The following is a 17158-nucleotide window of genomic DNA, read 5'->3' on the forward strand; positions in this document are numbered from 1 at the left end:
ACATAAACCTGGCCAGGCCTCTCTGGACCCACTGCTGCTGCAGGTTTTCCCAGGTCTTTCCACTCTGCCTCCTGCAAGCTTTGTGCTTGGCAATGGCTTTTGGGCTGGCTGCTTGCAGGGCTGCCTGGCTCAGGAGCTACTGGCTGTTTTCTGGCAGGTTCCTGCACAAGGAAGAGCAGAGAGCCCTTTATCTGCTGGCTGTGAGCGTCCCCTCTGCCCCAGCCCATCTGCCTGCACTGGGTGGCCCTGGGGCCAGCCGGGAGGGACCTTGCTGGCTCCAGCTGAGTCCTGTCATCCCACAGGTCACTGAGGTGGCTGCCTCTGACCCTTCCTAAAGGAGACATAAGCCCTGAAAAGCACTTTTATACCCATTGCCTTGGCATCAGGTCTGACTTGAGACTGGATTTTGCTGCCTGCCTTCTCCTCAGGAAGCGTCACAGCTGCCTGCCTGAAAGGGTCCTGGGCCAGCGTGGGGCTGGGGTGAGGGGCAGACAGAGCTGGTGTCTGCAGCCCTTGGAGAAGGAGGCGAGAGCTTGCCAGCAGCCAGGCAGACCAAACAGGGGCCAGGGGACTGCACAGACATCTCCTGTGCAGAGGCAAGTGCTGCATTTTGTGAGGCAGTGAGAGGTGCTGGGCTCGGCCCAGCAAGCCCAAGGGCAGAGGGAGCACTCAGAGCCCCGGCTCTTGTGGCTGCTCTGCTGCTGCTGGAGGGCAGGGGTGCAGGCTGCTTAGCTCTGCCTGGGCTTGTGCATCTGTCTCCTGGCCTTGGACACTCCCAGCTACAGGCAAAGCATCACAAACACAGTGTTTTCAGTATGTCTCTGCTGGGGCAGCTTGTCTTGGGAACGTGAGCCAAGCATCCCTCAGCACTGCCTGCCCTGTATAGACCCTGTCCCTTTCCTAGGGACAGCCACCACCAGTCTTCTGTCACATTGCAGCAGTCCACTGGTCTTAACTGAGATGCCTTATTTCTCCTTTCCCTTCCTCTACTTTGTGCCTTGGCAAGGCAGCAAGAAACAAAGGTGCTCACAAGGTGATCCACATTCCAGTTTAGCAGGATCAAGGGAAGGAAGATGCTTGGCAGGACACCCTTCAAATCTGGTGCCGCAGCCGGAAGCGTGTCCTGCCTCTGGCTGCATACAAAATCCACAGAGACTCCCATGGCTCTTGCTCCTGTGGGACAGAAGGCAGGACAAGTGTGTCAAAAGTGCCACACCTGAAAAGACAAGTCATTGCCCTTGGGGTTTTCAAAAGCAATGCAGGTACTTGAGGCGCTGTTCAGGATCCTCCAGGATGCTTCTCTGCACCTTTAGGCACCTGAGGATGTGAGGAGCCTGTCCCACAGTCTCTGAAGCTCTGTGATGAGGCTGAAGAGCCCGAAGCACCTCTTGTTATCAGGGGACAGTCCTCAACAGTGGCCAGTGCAGCACCTCCATGGCAGTAACTTTCCTGGCAGCTGAGACCCTGGCAGCTGAGAGACCCTTTGTATTACAGAAAGTGGAAAGGAGGCCTGCCTTGTGTTGCACCTGGGCTGGCACAGGGAAGCTCAGGAGGCTTCTCAAAGGCTGTGTGAGCTTTGCTGCTCTTTGAGCTGCTCTCCCAGATATAGGCTTGGTTCTGCCCATAGTGGTTTGATTGGTGTGAAAGAGGTGGGAGCAAGAGGACGCCCAGGTTGAGAGCCCTTGTGGGTGGCTGCTGGCACAGAGAACTTGGGGATCCTCCCTGCCCAGTGGCTGCACAGGAGGGGAGGAGTGGATGGCAGAGATGCTCTGCCAGGCTTCAGGATGCGGATCCTCCTCTTTGCCCGGGCTCGGTTCGTGTGGTGCTCTGTGCTGCAGACATGTGGGATCCAGGCACATGCCTGCCACAATACTGCACGTTGCAAAGAAGCAGTGCCTTCTGTCTCTTCTGCTCTGTGTCATGAGCTGAGCGTGGAGGGAAAAGGAAAGAAGGGGCCACACAGAGGTTTCCTCCTACCTTAATTCTATCTGGGGCATTCCCTGGTCACCTGGAGCATTAACAGAGGGAACGGGGCGGGGAAGGAGGAAACTCCAATCCTGGGTGCTAGGCAGGGGTGAAAGAGCTACACTGCTCCCATTGCTTCGGTGAGGTCTGGAGGAAGACAGGCTTGCAGAGCAAACAGGATTTCCATTCGCACCAGTGCCAGCTCTGACATGCAGCCCAGCCCCGGCACACACAGCCATGCACACACACGAAGGCACCGCGGTGCGCAGGGATGCACGCGCCATGCAGCCAGGCTCCAACGCACACACTGAGCCCGATGCGCGTTCACCACCGCTCCCTCCAGCGCCGCATCCCTCGTGGTGTCCTGAGGGCTGTGCGTGGTCTCAGGCACGTCCTCAAGAAAGAACGCTGGAGCCCAGGCTGCCTACGGGCCCCACCTGTCCTTTTGGCAGGGCACCCTTTGGGAAGGACCTGGGCTGGGTTTCCTGCCCCATGGGAGCTCTGTAGGGCTGGTGTGAGGGCAGCAAGCATCTGCAGAGTGGTTGTCACTGAATGGGCCACCCACTCTGGATTATGAATTTATTTGGTGAGCTACTGGGCTTAAGGAAACTTCAGTGTGATCTGACTGTGATGGGGTTGGGGAGGCTAAACTGGATGACGCACCAGGCTAATGGTGCTTGTGATATGACACTGTCCCCTAAGAGCCCTGACACTACCCATCTTTTCAGTGTGGTCTCGGTATCCATGGACATGGGTCTGAGTCTGTGTCTGGGGCAGAAATGCTGCTCAGTTTTGCCTCCTGTTCAGCCCCTGTCTGGGGCATCTCTCACCCCTAGGGGCTTCTTGGCCATCGGGGTCCTGACGCCTCAGCCTCTTCCCTTGTACCAGCAGCTATACACGGGGCCCATGAGGAAGGGAGAACGGGGGACAGGGAGCACAGCCTCCCTCCCTGGGGATGGGGCCTTAAGGACAGGGCCTTGGGGACTGCTCCTGAGAAACGCTCTACCCTGACAGGACAGGGCTGAACCTGGAGCTGGGTGATTGCCCACTCTCTGCTCCAATGTCTGGGTCTGGGGATAGGCTTGGAAATATCATATGGCCCCTCAATAGTCCCTAATGAATCTCAAGACTACCCAGAGCCTGCAAATGGGTCAGGGGGACTTGAGCAGCCTTAGGGGCTTCCTCCATCCTGGAAGGCTGGGGCTCTCATTTGTCCCACTCCTACCTTTCCTCATGTCAGGGGGCACTTCACCACCCCTGGGACCCACAGGACACTTCTGCCCTGCAGTAGCCCATCCACTGTGGGGGAGGGCTCATGTGCTCCCCCAGGCAGCGGCACATGGTCCCTCACCATGGCACAAGCAGGAGGAGTGGGTGGCAGGGAACATGTGGCCTTGCAGAAGGATGGTTTCCATGCAGCAGGCTCCAGAGGTAACTTCTCCATTGCCAGCATAGTCACCTTCCTGTGCCAAGGAGGTGTCTGGATACAATTGCCTCATCCTACCCTGAGGGCCCTGAGCCCTGTGCCCTGCTCTCTGGGGCTCACACCTGGGGCAAGGTCAGACTGAGCATCTGTGACCCGTCATCTTGTGAGGACTCCAAACATCATGTTTTCTGGACTGGGTGCTTGGGGTCTTGGCTTTGCTGGTGAGATGCTGCCGGCTGCAGGGGTTGCCCTGGCTCTCGAAATGCCTGTCACACTCTAGTGTCCCCAGGGCCCATCCAGCCATGCAGACAGCGGCTGCCAGCTGCTCCCTACCCAGGCTGCTCCTGCTCCAGGTCTGGAGGCGCTGACTGCTGACCCCGTCTGGTGGTCCCAGGAGGGTCAGGGCAGGGAAGGAGCTGAGCAAAAGCTTCCCCTCAAAACAAGATCCCTACCTGGCCGCTGCCTGCGTCGGTCGGCACAGGGCTGAGGGGCTGGTCCCACCGCCGCGGGGGCTCGCTCGGCTGCAGCAGGGCGGCACCCGTGTCCTCCCAGCCGAGCGGTGGGGCTCCCCAGCTGCTGGCCGGGCTCACGCCACCCAGCTGTGCCCACAGCCCTCCGTCAGGCTGTTGAGAAACGGAGGCTCATTACATGGGTGGGGAATGGCGAGCAGGGCAGACTCGTACCCCCGGCCATGGCCAAACCCGGGTGGTGAGGGGCTGGGGTGCTGCATTCAGCACCTGGGCTGCTTCTGCTGGGCTCTGCTGCTGCACCCAGAGGGGGAAAGGGGGTGGATATTTGGACTGCAGCTCTTTAACTTCATAACACTTCAGTGAAAGCAGGGGGGCAAAGAAAAAGAAACCAGGCCAAGAACATTTTTTTCTGATGATGTTCCTGATGCAGTAAGTCCCTCTGAAATTTGATTTGCAGCTGTGGCCAGCCAGGTATTAGAAGCAGAGTGTGCTTCAATAATTAATTGCTCTTTAAAGCCTCTACGTCTGCTGGCCACAGCCAGAGGAACCCATGGCACCTTTACATTAAAAAGAATGCTGGAGATTTACATACACAGGCCAGTTCCCTTCTCCCCCCATCCAGGCCTGGCTTATTTATCTTCATTCCTCTCTCTAGAGCACAACCAGTTTTATGTTCCTCAAGCACCACTTTTTGAAAACGCCACAGTGACCAGTGACGTAGGGGTTCAAACCAGCACTAGCCATGCAGGCTTCTGGCATGCAAGTGGGGTGACTGGCACTGCCCCCCGGCCCCACAGCCCTGCCCCACGGGCAGGTGAGCAGCAAAGGCAGCCATGCCCCGCAGGGCTGCGGGTCCTACCAGTGCTCCAGGGAAGCTCTGCAGAGCTGGGCTTACTGGGCACGCCGGCACATCCTTGTGATGCGTGGATATAAGGGGTTAAACATCAGTTATTACAGGTGACCTTCAGCCTGTGGGATGGCAGCGGTGCTTGGCCAGTGGCGATAGGAGCCATGCCCCCTCGGCATACCCATCTGCCTGGGCACCGAGTGGAAACAGCTACATTTGGGCAGCTTTGTGCCTGGCTGCCCAAGGGCCCACCCACCACAGCATCTGCAGGGTCTTGGTGGGCAGTGGGTTTGTGCTGGGGTCTCGCAGCAAATGGGGATCCCAGCAGAGGCTGCCGAGACTGCGGGGGGCATATCACCTCCTCTCCACGCTGCTGTGGTCCAGCACATGGGCTGGGAGGTCCTGGAGCAGCGCTGCAGCTGGGGAGCGGGACCCCATCAGCATCGGTGTCCCCACAGGTGTGGTAGTCTGTCCCCAGGGCCTTGGTGAATTCAACTCCCCCAGCCCTCTCCTGGAAATGGGACTTGAGGTGGCAGCTGAACCATCTGGAGCTGTTTGAGAAGGTCTACTGGGCAACAGGGCACCTACTGAGAGGGTGTCACCTGTCCTGCACTGTCCCTGCATGAAGCAAGCAATAAACCCCCCCTTGCTGCACCCACCTGCAGGTACTGGTAAGCCAAGTCTTGGTGGCAGGACTTGGATTTAAGCAAGGCTTTGTCGATCGTGGCAGAGGCCTTCTGGCACACTTCCCGGGCATGGCTGAGTGTCAGTGTTGACCAGGAGCCCCTTTTAATGTAGTTGGAGTCGTTGTTGATGGGGATATTGGTGCAAGGGGTGACCTTGAGGTCATTATTGCTCTTGGAGGATTTCAGCATGTGCTCACTGATGGTGTTATAAGCATGCATGAAATATTTCGGCTGGCTGTGGTCCGGCTGCCGGCCCAGTGTCATGAGGCCCATGGGATTACGGTAGCTGCAGGTATCGCTGTCTAAGTTGTCATCTGAGCTCCACCAGCCTGATATGTTGGATCTGGTCCTGCGCTTGGGCTCGGAGGTCTTCGCTCGGTCTTTGCTCTTGCTCCTCCGGTTTTGCTTGGGGTCATCTGCCCCCTTCTTGCTGTTCACGTTGCCTTTGGTGGGGCCCTCCAGAGACTGGGACTTGGCAAATAGCTTCTGGACAGAGTGGACAAGGTGCCGGATGCGCCCAGGGCTCTCGCTCCGGTGCTTCGCATCGCTCCTCTGAAACTGAAGGGTGCTGAAGCCATCTCTGTGGATGGGCAGCTGCTTCTCAAACTGGTCAAGGAGGTTTGCAGGCAGGCGGTTGATTTTAGTGGCTTGGGCATGGCTTGGAAAAGGGTTGTCATCTGGGACCTCGAAGTGAGAGTTGTAATGGATGCGGGGGAACGTGCTGCTGTTGGAGATCTGGTTGTTGAGTGGAAGGAGGCAGTCGCCATGGAGGGTATTTTGCGCCGGGAATCGGGGGTCCATGGTGAAGGAGTCGGTGGGGCTGAGGAGATAAGGGTTCCTGTCCTGGGGGGCATAAAGAGAGTCTTGGGGGGAGTCCAAGTTATCGGAGAGGTGGCGGCTTCTGTTATCTCCTAAGCCCTTCATGGTCCCAGCGTTTCCTAGAGCATTGCTCAGGGGTGGTGCAGCAGAGCCCTTGCAGAAGCCCCGACCCTGCTTCCCTGCAGACTTCCCAGCACCTGCAGGAAGAGGAGAGATGCTCAGACTCTGCCGAGAACCTCCTTGGCAGCCCACGCCTCACCGGGGCATCCTTGCGAGGACTGTCACAGCTCTAAAAGCAAATGCCACCAAGGTTAAGGGACAAAGGACAGAAGCAGGATGGGAAGGAGATGGCATGGCGGGAGGAGAGAGGCAGGGACGTGAGACCAGGGGGTACAGGAGGGGAAGGGATTCATTCTTTCTAGCTGCAGTTTAAGTGCTTCTGCGTCTCAGTGCTCAACCACAGGATGCTTAAATAATGCTGCTGCTATTTGTCTGGTCTCTGCATATGTTTATTTAATAGAGTCTCTTCCACAGACAGTGTAACAAAGGCCAGCAGGGACGCTTCCAACAAATCACTGCTTCTGTCCAATTTGTTCAGGGGGCTGGAGAAAAACCTGCTGTCAAACACTGTACTCAGGCCCTGCCTGAGCCAAGGGAAATCTGGAGCTGAGCGTCCCGTCTCCTACATGATGCTTTGTGTTTCTGGTTACTGTATCTTGGAAGGGGGCTGGCAGTCCTGCTCCATGTGTTGTGTGCAGCTGTGCTAATGTGATATGATGTCAAATGTCTCCTCTCCAATAAGCACCCTGGTTTATGGCATGTTTTACCCCAGAGGAAATAGTTTCAGTAGCTAGGATGAGATCACAGGTGTTTCTGAACTCTCAGAGCCTAACCTGAGAAGCTGTTTGCTGCTCAGCTGATCTGTCCTGCTTTGCTGCATTGCTTCTGGGGAAGCGGTGTCACCCTCCGAGCCTGGCCATGTCCCTCACTGTGGTCCCCCTGTGGCACAGCGAGGGGCTGAGGCTGCTCAGCGGGTACAGGCTCCCTGCGGGGCGGTGGAGGGGGCAGCCGGACACAGGGGGTCTCCGTCCAGCAGGGGAGCACCTCACCAAAGGTTTCTCCAGTGCACTCATCCCTATCCTGCTTGGCTTGGAGGGATCCTCATCTGCATCGGGTTATACAGGGAAAAAAGACAAACTTTTTTTTATTTTCAATGATCATATATACATTACTTATGTTGATCAATCAATGTGTTGATTTTCCATGCTTAAAACCTATTTGAAATCATGTAGTGTATAAAGTAACTCTTATTTCATTTTACCTTTTAGTTTACTGCCCTATTTTCTTTTCATTTTAGTTTGAGCGCAGCTTGAAGGCAGCCACAAACACTAAAGCTTCCTATGGGTGTAAAAATCTGGAGAACTGGCATCCCAGGCTACTTCTGCAAAATCCAGGACACCAAAATATGTACACACAGCTGAATGTTTGCTCCTTGGTAAGACAAGGGGGCTGATCTTGGAGCTTGGATGACAGGGCTCTGTGCAGAAGAGCCACTTTCCAACACTAGGCCAATCTAACGTTGCCCAACATGGATCTGGCAGGAGAAATAGTGCCTGGACCCTCAGGGCCTTCGGTGGGTTTGTTAGAAAGAAACCCATCATTTGGTTATTCTTAGAGACCAAGTTGGATAACGGTGTGTCCCTGTGAGAAGCAGAGCTGGCAGTCTGGGCTCCTGGGTTCTCCCTGTTCAGTCACAAACCTGAGTCTGGTCTCCCCGAGGATCCTGTCCCCCCACAAACAGTCTGGCCAGCAAAAGCAGCTGGGACTGAACTGGTGTGGGGAGCAGGGTCAGCAATCACCGGCAGAAAAAAGAGATTCACAGACTCGTTTTCCATCCCCAGTGAGGGAAGAAGTTATTAATAATGAAAAACAGCTCATGATGTCTGGGAGCACAAAAAAAGAAGTGCACTGTATTCCATGGCTTGATGGGTTTTAAAGTCTCCATCTAACTGTTGCTCCCAGCGGGCTGGCAAAGCAAAGCCTGTCTTTTTCCATCAGTGGCTTGCAGGCAGCAGGTGAGCACAGCCTGGGATCCCCTTCCTGCTCCGACACGGACACTCCTGCTCCTCTGCAAATCCTGCTTCCGGGGCCCTGCCAGCCCGCGGTGAACTCAGCTGAGAGCACGTGTGGACGTAGCTGGCTGCCCCAGCACCCACGTGAGCCTGCGTGGCGCTTGTCCCCAGGGGATCCTGTGGCCCCACACAACCATTGCTCTGTCCCATCCCACTTCTCCTGAAACCCACCTGGAGAAGATGTCCCACCCCATGCGGTGGGTTCTCTCGAGCTGCTGCTGACCTGGGCCCTGCAGCTGGTCCAGCTGCCTTCACCTACAACCCAAACCCAGCCATGTGGCCTGGGCTTTGGTGGTGTGGGAGAGGCAATGTGGCCCTCACACCTCTTCACCACATGGACAGTGCCCAGGCATTTTGGAGATGAGGACTTGGCTGTTATCCCGGCCTGGGCTGACGGAACTTTGATACCAAACCTACTCTTCCTGCCAAAACACCCAATGCAACATTAGCCTTGACTGGTGTCCAGCTGCTCATGGTCCCTGCGGGTGCCACCTTTTCCTGTTGTGCTCTTCAGCACGTCAGTGCACCAGCCTCTCTGGAGACCCTTGCCCATGGGACAGGAGCTGGCAGAGCAGCAGTGGGTGCTGGCTGGAGAAGTGCCACAGAAGAGAGACCCACGGATGGGCCAGGCAGCCCTGTTCCCGCTTTGTGCAAGCTGGCATCAGTGAAGTGATAGAAAAGCAGTGACAAAAAGCCCCAGGAAATTTTCTCAAAGGGGTTTCCTCCTCTTGACAGAAGAGAAGGACAGGGTGTAGAAGGACAGGCTCCAGACTGAGCTTTCCATCTGCTCCTTTAAATTCCAGATGGCCATGAATGGGCAAGCTCAACCCCCGCCCAACTTGGAGGGAAAGTTCTGCAGGTAGCAGGGAGCTCAATTCCTCCCTGAATACGACCCGGATCTGTCCAGGCTCAGCTCAGCCCACCATGGCCTCTTTCTCCCTTCCTTCCATGTCCCAGCTCTGGACTCCCAGCAAGGTCCTTCTCTTGGGCTCAGCTGCCCGAGGCCAGCCCAGCTGTGATGGGTGCTGTGCTTCTCCCATCACACCCTGCTACAGGAGTCAGACAGTCCCTATGGAGACAACACAGCGCTGATTTGATTGTAACGAGATGTCTCCGGATATTGATAGTAAATACATCTTTTCCTACAAAGGGCAATCAATATTTGAAGCAGAAATCTTCCAGGCATTCCTGAGAGAGACTTCAGCTGCATTACTGTTTTGCCATAAAGCACATCAGCATCACTGCTTCTGTGTCCACTGGGCTCCAGAATAAAGTAAAACTGCCTTAGGACTCAGAATAAATAGGAAAATGAAATGAAAATGAATGAAAATAAATGAAAATAAATGAAATGCAATGAAAGCCTGGCTTGTGAGGGAGGAGTGGGGCCGAGGGTCAGGGCGGCTCAAGAAGGAGAGGGGTAGGCAGGAGTGACTGAGGGGCTGTGGGAATGAGTGAGAAGGGAGGAAAAGTGAAGATTTTGGGGGGGCCCAGAGAGGTGGGAGCAGGAGGGATGGGAAGGCAGGGAGCTCCCTCTCAACCAGGCTGGTGTGCTCTTCCCAAGGGTGGACACTTGTTTCTATATGGCAGATCGTCTATTGCTCTCCTTTTCCTCCTGTGGGCTGTTGCAGGGCTGCCGACAGGGCCCGATCCTCCTGTCTGTCCTGGGTGTCGCGTCACTAGTGGCCAGCCGCAGTGTGGGCACCACCCTTGCTGCTGGGCATGTGGCTGGTCAGGGCTGGTGGGACAGCCAGGACTCCCCAGCCCCTGGTGCCCACCCTGCTTTGTCTGCTGCACCCTCTGTGAGCTGCTTTCTCTTTAAGACAGATTAAACTGTTTTCATTACATTTCAATTACCCTCTGCAATCCTTGGCACTTCCTTGAGAAGTGGGGTTAGGGAAGGAAAAGCCAAGCAAGCCTCTTCCCCACCATCTTTTTAATTTGGAAGGATGAAAAAGCTTGAAATTAAATCTCCCAACTCTGTGACCCTGCGGCTCTCAAACTGGACAAGGGCTGTCTCCCAGGACTGCTGCCTGGTGCCCCTGCTGTGTCCCCCCACCCCAGGTCAAGCACCACAGCAAGGAGGGGGACAGTCCCCGACCACAGAGAGGGCACCCAGAGTGGTTGGCAGGAGAAGACCCTGGTTAGCAGATGGTCACAGCAGGGGCTGCCAGGGCATTGAGAGGATGCGCCCAGGGAAAGGGACTGGTTTTGCTGCATGGCCCCATTACCTTCCTTCCCCTCAGCTTGTGTTCTTTCAGGATTGCCCTTCCTCTTCCCAGTGGCTTTACTGATACTTGGAGGTCTCTGAGGTGCAGCGGATAACCTGACCTGATTTGTGGCAGTTTTGTGTGTCCCAAACCACCCTGAACCCCAGCGGGTGTCAGCCTCCTCTGGGGCACAGTCAGCAATGGCAGCACTGGAGCTGCCTCTTCGCAGGCTGGCTGCGCTGAATTCACGCACAGCAGCACGTCCTGCAAAACACATCTGCAGCTCCAGACACCAAGCAGTGTATGAAATCTCAAATCATGCAGGAGATGATAGCTTTGCCTGGAGAAGTTTCCTGCTCAGCAGGGAGTCCTCTCCTTCCCTGGCTGGGCGCTGCCAATATTTCCCTGCTGTAGGACCCACAGCTGCTGCGCTCGTTTGCTGTGAGTGGGAGATGGGGCTGGTCCGGGGACTGATGAAGCTGGTGGGAGGTGGTTCACTCCACTTAACAATAACTGAATCACATCTTCATTGTGAGCTGAAAAGCCTCGGTTTTCATAAGAGATGCTTCAATGACTGCAAATATTTGCTTTTCTGTCTCTTCATAACAGCAAAGCGATGAGGCTGGCCTGGACTCTGGGCAGAGCAGGAGATAACTGAAGGGAACTGGATGGAGGAGACAGCTGCAATGCAGTGTATATGCTAGCAAAGCAATGATTTCCTGTCTGTCTGTCCTGTTCTTGCTCTCCCGTGCCTGACCAGTTGTTCTGGTTTTGTTAAATACAAGACGAGTTTCTCTTTTAGTGAATTTTTCTTTCACCTAAGTTCTTCTAAGTAAAACTGCACTTTTATGAAGTTAGATACATGTTTTGGTAGACATAGCAATGGAATGCAAGGTCGCTGATAAGGATGCACGTCCCGTAAGTGAGAGGGACAAGGAGGACCGAACTGAACAGGTGACTAAAGCTGACCAACTTAGTAATCCATCCCACCCACATGATGCTTTGTGTAAAAGTGGGCAATCACGAGGGTCTCGTTCCTCCTTGGCTGGCATCTGGGGAGGACCCTGTGAGTCGTCCCTGCAAGCTGAGGCCAGTGACAGACCCTGCATCCCTGAATCCAGTTCTGGTTTACTGCAGAGTCCAGCCCAGGACTTCCGGGTGCCTGCCCTGCAGCTGCTGGAGCAGCGGCACTCAGCTGCCAGGAAATTCAAGATTGGGTTTATATATTTTGTGTTATTTTCTCTATTTTATTAGTAGCATTAGTAAAACTTTTTAAACTTTTTTTTCCCAACTTGCAAGTCTATCTCTCCTTTTCTCCTATCACCTCTCCTGTGGGTTGTACATGTGTGTTTGTGTGCTATCACCAGTGGTGTGCAAGGTGAAGACCCAGGTGTGGGGGATCACGCTGCCATGCCAGGCACTGGAGGTGGTCAAGAGGAAGGTCAGACCAACCTCTGCAGCTCTCATGGCCTGAGGGGCCACAGTCTGCCTAAGGAGGCTCCTGGAGAAACTGGGGCTATTTTCACCTCCCACGGCCAGCCATGGGTGCAGGCTCTGTGCTGCCTCCCTCTTTTTTGCTGTTGGCACATGTCTTCCATGCGAGAAGTCCATGTCCCCTCCCTGGCTGCCTTCCTCTGCAAACACAGCTGTGGCTGCCCTGACTGAGTGGCACCTTCATCCAGAAATGGGCACTTGAAGAACTCTTATTTCTTCCCCAAATCAAAGCCAAAAGTATCATTCCTCCCTTCCCTTGCTTCCCTCTCCTCTCTGCCTCCCCCTCACAGCTTAGCCATAGATTTCCTGCTGTTCCCACCAGCAGAGATTTCCAACAGCTTCTTAGCTTGTTCCCTGTGGAAACACCAAAGCTGTTGCCTCCATGCTGCATGCCAGCCTGGGGGCCTTCATCCTTGCTAAATGGAAGAACCTGCCACTTCCTGGGAGAGCCTGGGTCTCTCAACCTCTGTCACATCCCATCTAACACACATAATGCACCACAAAATCACTGCATCTGTGCAAAACATCGGGCACCAACAGCCAGACCTCGGTCTAGGTGGTGCCAGCAAGAGACCCTCTCACCAGGCTTCTTGGCTGGCATTTGTATAACAATCACGGACTTGTTTAGGTTGGAATGCACCTCTTGAGATCACAGCCTTCGAAGGAGGGTTCACCTGAACAGAACTGGTTGGGGAGGGACACGTACTACTGAGGCAGGGCTGGCCATGAAGGGTCACTCAGGTGCAGCTCAGGAGAAGAAGGGAGAAGCATCAGGAGAAGCAGCAGCCTGTAAAATGGGACTGCTCAGGACACAGATGCCCCGGGAGGAAAAAAATGCCTATTGTGGTGGGGCTGCAGGCACCCTTTAGAGTCAGCTAGTCCTGCCCTCTGCTGATCAGCTCTTCCAGGGCTCCGCATACCATAATCTCCCACGTAAAGCTCAGCCCAGCCATCCAAGCTGGCTGCAAACACATGGGTGGCTTTTATATATAGAAACTTAGCAGCGTGCTAATAACTAGCTAGATAAGGAAGAAATTATTCGCAACTTGCAGAAGAAAAAATGACTCCCCTCACCCTTCCACAAGAAGCTTAAAAAATTGTATACTGTGGTGTAGGTGACGTCGATCTGCCTACACGCATGAATTCAAATGTTCCCTGAATTAGCAGGAACACTTCATGTGGCATTCAGCGAGGGGGGCCGCTGGCTTCCAGGGCGTTGCATTAATGATGATTCAAAGAGTTCAGCATCTAATCACAGGGGATAAAAATAACCGGCTTCTACTTAGAACAATTCATTATACAACAGACCTTCCTCCAGCCTCCTTCTGCCTCTCGCTTCTCTCTGGGAAGATTCCCAGTGCTGCTGGGCACCTTCATCCCAGGGACAGTGTGGGTACCGAGGTCTGAGCAGCCAACGCTGCCCATCCAGGGCTGCTGAGGGAGCTTAATCCAGGGTTAATATCACTGAGAAGTGATAGCATCACCGAGAGAACCAAGGCACACCGCCCTTTGCCTCTCACTCACTGTCCAGCAAGGGAGGGGAGACAGGGGCTTCCAGAGAGTCTTGTGTCTTGTCCAAGTGAGATATGTCCTTAGGAGATGGGTGAACTGCTTTACAAGGGCCACTCTGCCTGAAGGTGACCCCATAGGCTCTCCCAGCCCACCTACAAATCCAGCTTCCATGCAGCTAACTCTAGATGAGGCAAAACTCAGCGTAGGCCACGTGGGTGTATGAGCTCAAGAAAATGTGCAGCACTCATTTCTCAATATTACTGACTCCTATGCTTCTGGTGGAACGATCTTCTCACATCTCATTGCACATCTGAATGTGGATTGTGCCTTTTTTATGAGGAGTCTGCGTACAGCTCCTGAGGCCCCATGGAGTTCAATGTTGCCCTGCAGCCCTGGAGCCAGAAGACCCCGTGCTCTCCCGCTTGCTCTTCAGGCAAAGGGACTGAAGGCTGACACCCGCTGAGGTGATGGGGAGGGACAGGATCTGACTGGAGCCATCCCAAAACAGACCAAGAATGATTTTTCTTACTCTAGGTATTGTTTGTTTGTTTTTCATATCACAGACACTGGTTTTCACAGCATTTGGTTGTGCTGCTACCAAAACAAAACCAAAGATTTACTTTAGACATTGACTAAGCTGGAGGAGCAGATGAACCTTTGAGAGAGACAGAGAACTTATTTTCATGCAAATGTCACTGGTAATATAATCAACTGTCAAGGGAACAAAACCTCAGAAACTTTGCAACCTATTTGTCTGTCCCTAAATAGAAGTTTCTCAAAGTTCTCCAGAAGATGGAATCTGCTCTGAAGAAGGAAATGCAAAGCATTAGGTAGGTCAAATGAGACAAATGAAGGCAACACAAGCAAGAGAGAGTTTTCAGGAAGAAAACAGGAGAGCTGATGAGATGGAATGGAAGAACCAGGGCAGTGAGCAAGGGTCACTGTCTTTAGAAACCCACCTGCAGTCTCCACCCTCCTACAGGGCACATGCTGGTGACAACATGGTGCATGTTTCAATTTGTCTGAAAGAGCAGCTAATGAGACCTTTTGGGACCAAAACTGATTTGTGCTGGTCAGTGCTGCCCAAGAATCCTGGAGGGTTGTGTATTTGCAAAGCTCTCTGTGGAGCAAGGAGAGGATGAAAAGCACTTAACACAGCTGCTCTTGACCTTAGTTATGCCATGACTCCCAAGGATGTTGTCCACACTTGCACTGAAAACTTGTGACTCAGAAGAAGACAGGCCACTCTGCTCGGCCTTATCGGCTACCACCCTGCCCCAAACCGCCAGCCAGGTCCTCCTGCCTCGCTGTGCTGCCAGAGGGAGCAGCAGCCCCAGAACTGGGTACCGAGGGTCAAGCAGATGAGGAGAAGGTGAGGACAGCCACAGGGTAGGGACAGGCTTCTTGCCCTGGATGTTTGTGGCACAGCAGTAACAGGGTGCTCCCAATGGTGATGGCTGTTGCTGCTGTGCCGGCAGGTATCTGAAGCTTTGCAAGTACGTTGCTTTGCCCCAGGGCTGAAGTTTCTGTTGCCTAAATGTCCAGATGAGGCGAGGTGGGGCCCTGCATGCGTTTGGGATGCAGGATGGAGGTGCTCTCCAGCAGTAGATTTGTTCAGCGCCTGAGACAAAGCAGCTCATGTTGCCTGAGGGCAAGGGGAATCAGGTGGGGAAAAACCAGCAGCTCCCTCTGCCATTTTTTCCAGAGAACAGCCTGAAACTCGTCTGCAGCCTCCTGTGTGCTCAAAGCTGCAGGAACACTTCCTTTGTCTCAAACTAGGTCAGCGCGGAGGCATGACGTTACTATAGCAATCGGTATTAGATTTCATAACTTTATTTTAGTGATGGGCGTGTTGCAGGATTCACTACTAGATGGAGGGAGTGTTGTCATTGAAACACCCCTCCAGCTCCCCTTCCCCAGCCTCCCTCTCCCTCCGTCTCTGCTGACCCTCGTACCACAAGCACACAGCAGTGTCTGTCCCTCCCGTCCCGCTCTTGGGCTGTCTCTGAACAGCCCCAAAGTCAGCCCTGGGCCATACTGTACCTTTCACAGCTTGATGGGCTTGGGGACTAGGCCAGATTCAGCATCCTGTGCACCTCGCGTCCCTCTGGGCTCCAGAGCTGTCCCTCATGAAGACCTGCCAGGCAGAGAGAAAAGGGAAAATGTCCTCAGGTAACAAGGAGCAGAGTGGTGCCTTCCTTCCAAATGTCCCGGCCCGTAACCCTGATGCTGTAAACACACAACAACTCTGACACCAGGGCTGTCTTCGCTAAGTCCTATCAAGGGCACAAGGCAAACATGAGAAAGCATCCTATGTAAAGAGGCAGAGGCAATACCCATGGGAGGGGGCAAAGGTGTGGAAGTGGGTCCCAGGTTCCTCTGTGTTGCCTGTGGACTGAAAGGATGGAATGGAAATCAGCTAGGTGGGGAGGGAACGTGCAAAATGCCTGGGCTCCTTGCTCAGCGGCACAGGGCTGGGGGAAGCCCCTTTGTGGGAATGCACTCCCTGACTTTCCTTCCCTTGCTTCTTTGTCATGAAAAAATCCCTCAAGGAATCCCCTTGCTGCCCATGGTTGTGTCTTCATTCCTTGGCAATGCCAGGGGCTTATTGTCCTGAGTAGGACGGTTCTGTAACCCTCTGTGCCTCATCTTCTGTTCACTTTGCTCTGAGCCCTGGGAGAACAGAGTCTGGTAAGGCAGGAAGGACAATTCACGCTGTAAAACCCCTGACCAGGGTGGCAGATGGCAGCCAATTACCTTTGGTGTGTCCTAGCTATACACCTGCCAAAATCTGTCTGTCACCTACCGATGCTGCTCATAAAACTTTTGCTTGAGCAGTCCATAGTGTAAATCTCTTCCATTTGGTCAATAGGTGCTACTGTATTGCAGCTAAAATGTTGTGCTTCTTTCTTCATTATCATTCACCATCAACTACACTGCAAACAACTGAAGAAAATGCTCCCTGTATGAGAAGTAAAATAAATAAATATGGGGAAAAACTCATGTTTCTTAATGTTCGCAATATCCTACACATCACAACAGAGAACACAGTCTGAATAATTTTATCAGTGAGATTACGTGTTATTTGGGGTTTGCATCAATCGATTTCCAAGGCAGGCTGTGTGTATGTGTGCATGCTTTCTCTACTGCACTGAGGAGGTGCAGGCACGGTCTGGGACAATCCGGGGAACTCAGCCTTTCAGTGCTCAGAAGCAAGAGACGGTAATGGCATGGTAACTCGAGGTGAGGAGCTGCCCTTCCTATGATGGTATTTTTTTCATTCCTAATTGAACAAAGGAGGCCATGAGGTTCTTGAGAAGGCCTGCCTAGGGGCCTCTAAAATAAACAAACCCCAGTTTCTTGACTGGGAGGATGTATGCAAGGCTGTAAAAAGGATAGAAATCTCACCAGTTTTTCAAGAAAAGCTGGACTGAGTGGTGGGTTTGACTCCCTCCCTCTCTTGTGAAGCAGAGGAAGACCAAACCAGTGCCCTGGTGCCAGTGATCAGACAGCAACTCTGTCCGCAGAGAGGGGGGCTCTGCGGTTCCCACGAGACCCCGCTCTCTCACCCAGCAGAAGGGGTTTCTCCCCAGTTAACTC

At 53.8% G+C, this 17158-nt stretch overlaps 1 protein-coding gene across 4 annotated transcripts in view; it reads right to left on the bottom strand.

The window, feature by feature from the left end:
• The window catches only part of DLGAP4 (DLG associated protein 4), a gene marked incomplete at its 5' end in the record, with an annotated part of 67586 nt that extends 61268 nt beyond the window's left edge, over nt 1-6318 (bottom strand). For 2 of the 4 annotated variants that reach the window (XM_080354725.1, XM_080354724.1), the window contains 2 exons: nt 4721-4774; nt 5368-6318. In XM_080354725.1, the coding sequence (XP_080210851.1) occupies nt 4721-4774; nt 5368-6318 (1005 nt within the window). Of the gene's footprint in view, nt 1-3843; nt 4015-4720; nt 4775-5367 lie in introns of all 4 variants that reach the window. The other 2 variants (XM_080354723.1, XM_080354726.1) reach the window with 2 other exon arrangements.
• Between the last annotated feature and the right edge of the window lie 10840 nt (nt 6319-17158).

Source organism: Nesoenas mayeri (genome assembly GCF_963082525.1).
Source record: "Nesoenas mayeri genome assembly, chromosome: 16".
In the NCBI taxonomy this organism is placed as follows: Eukaryota; Metazoa; Chordata; class Aves; order Columbiformes; family Columbidae; genus Nesoenas; species Nesoenas mayeri.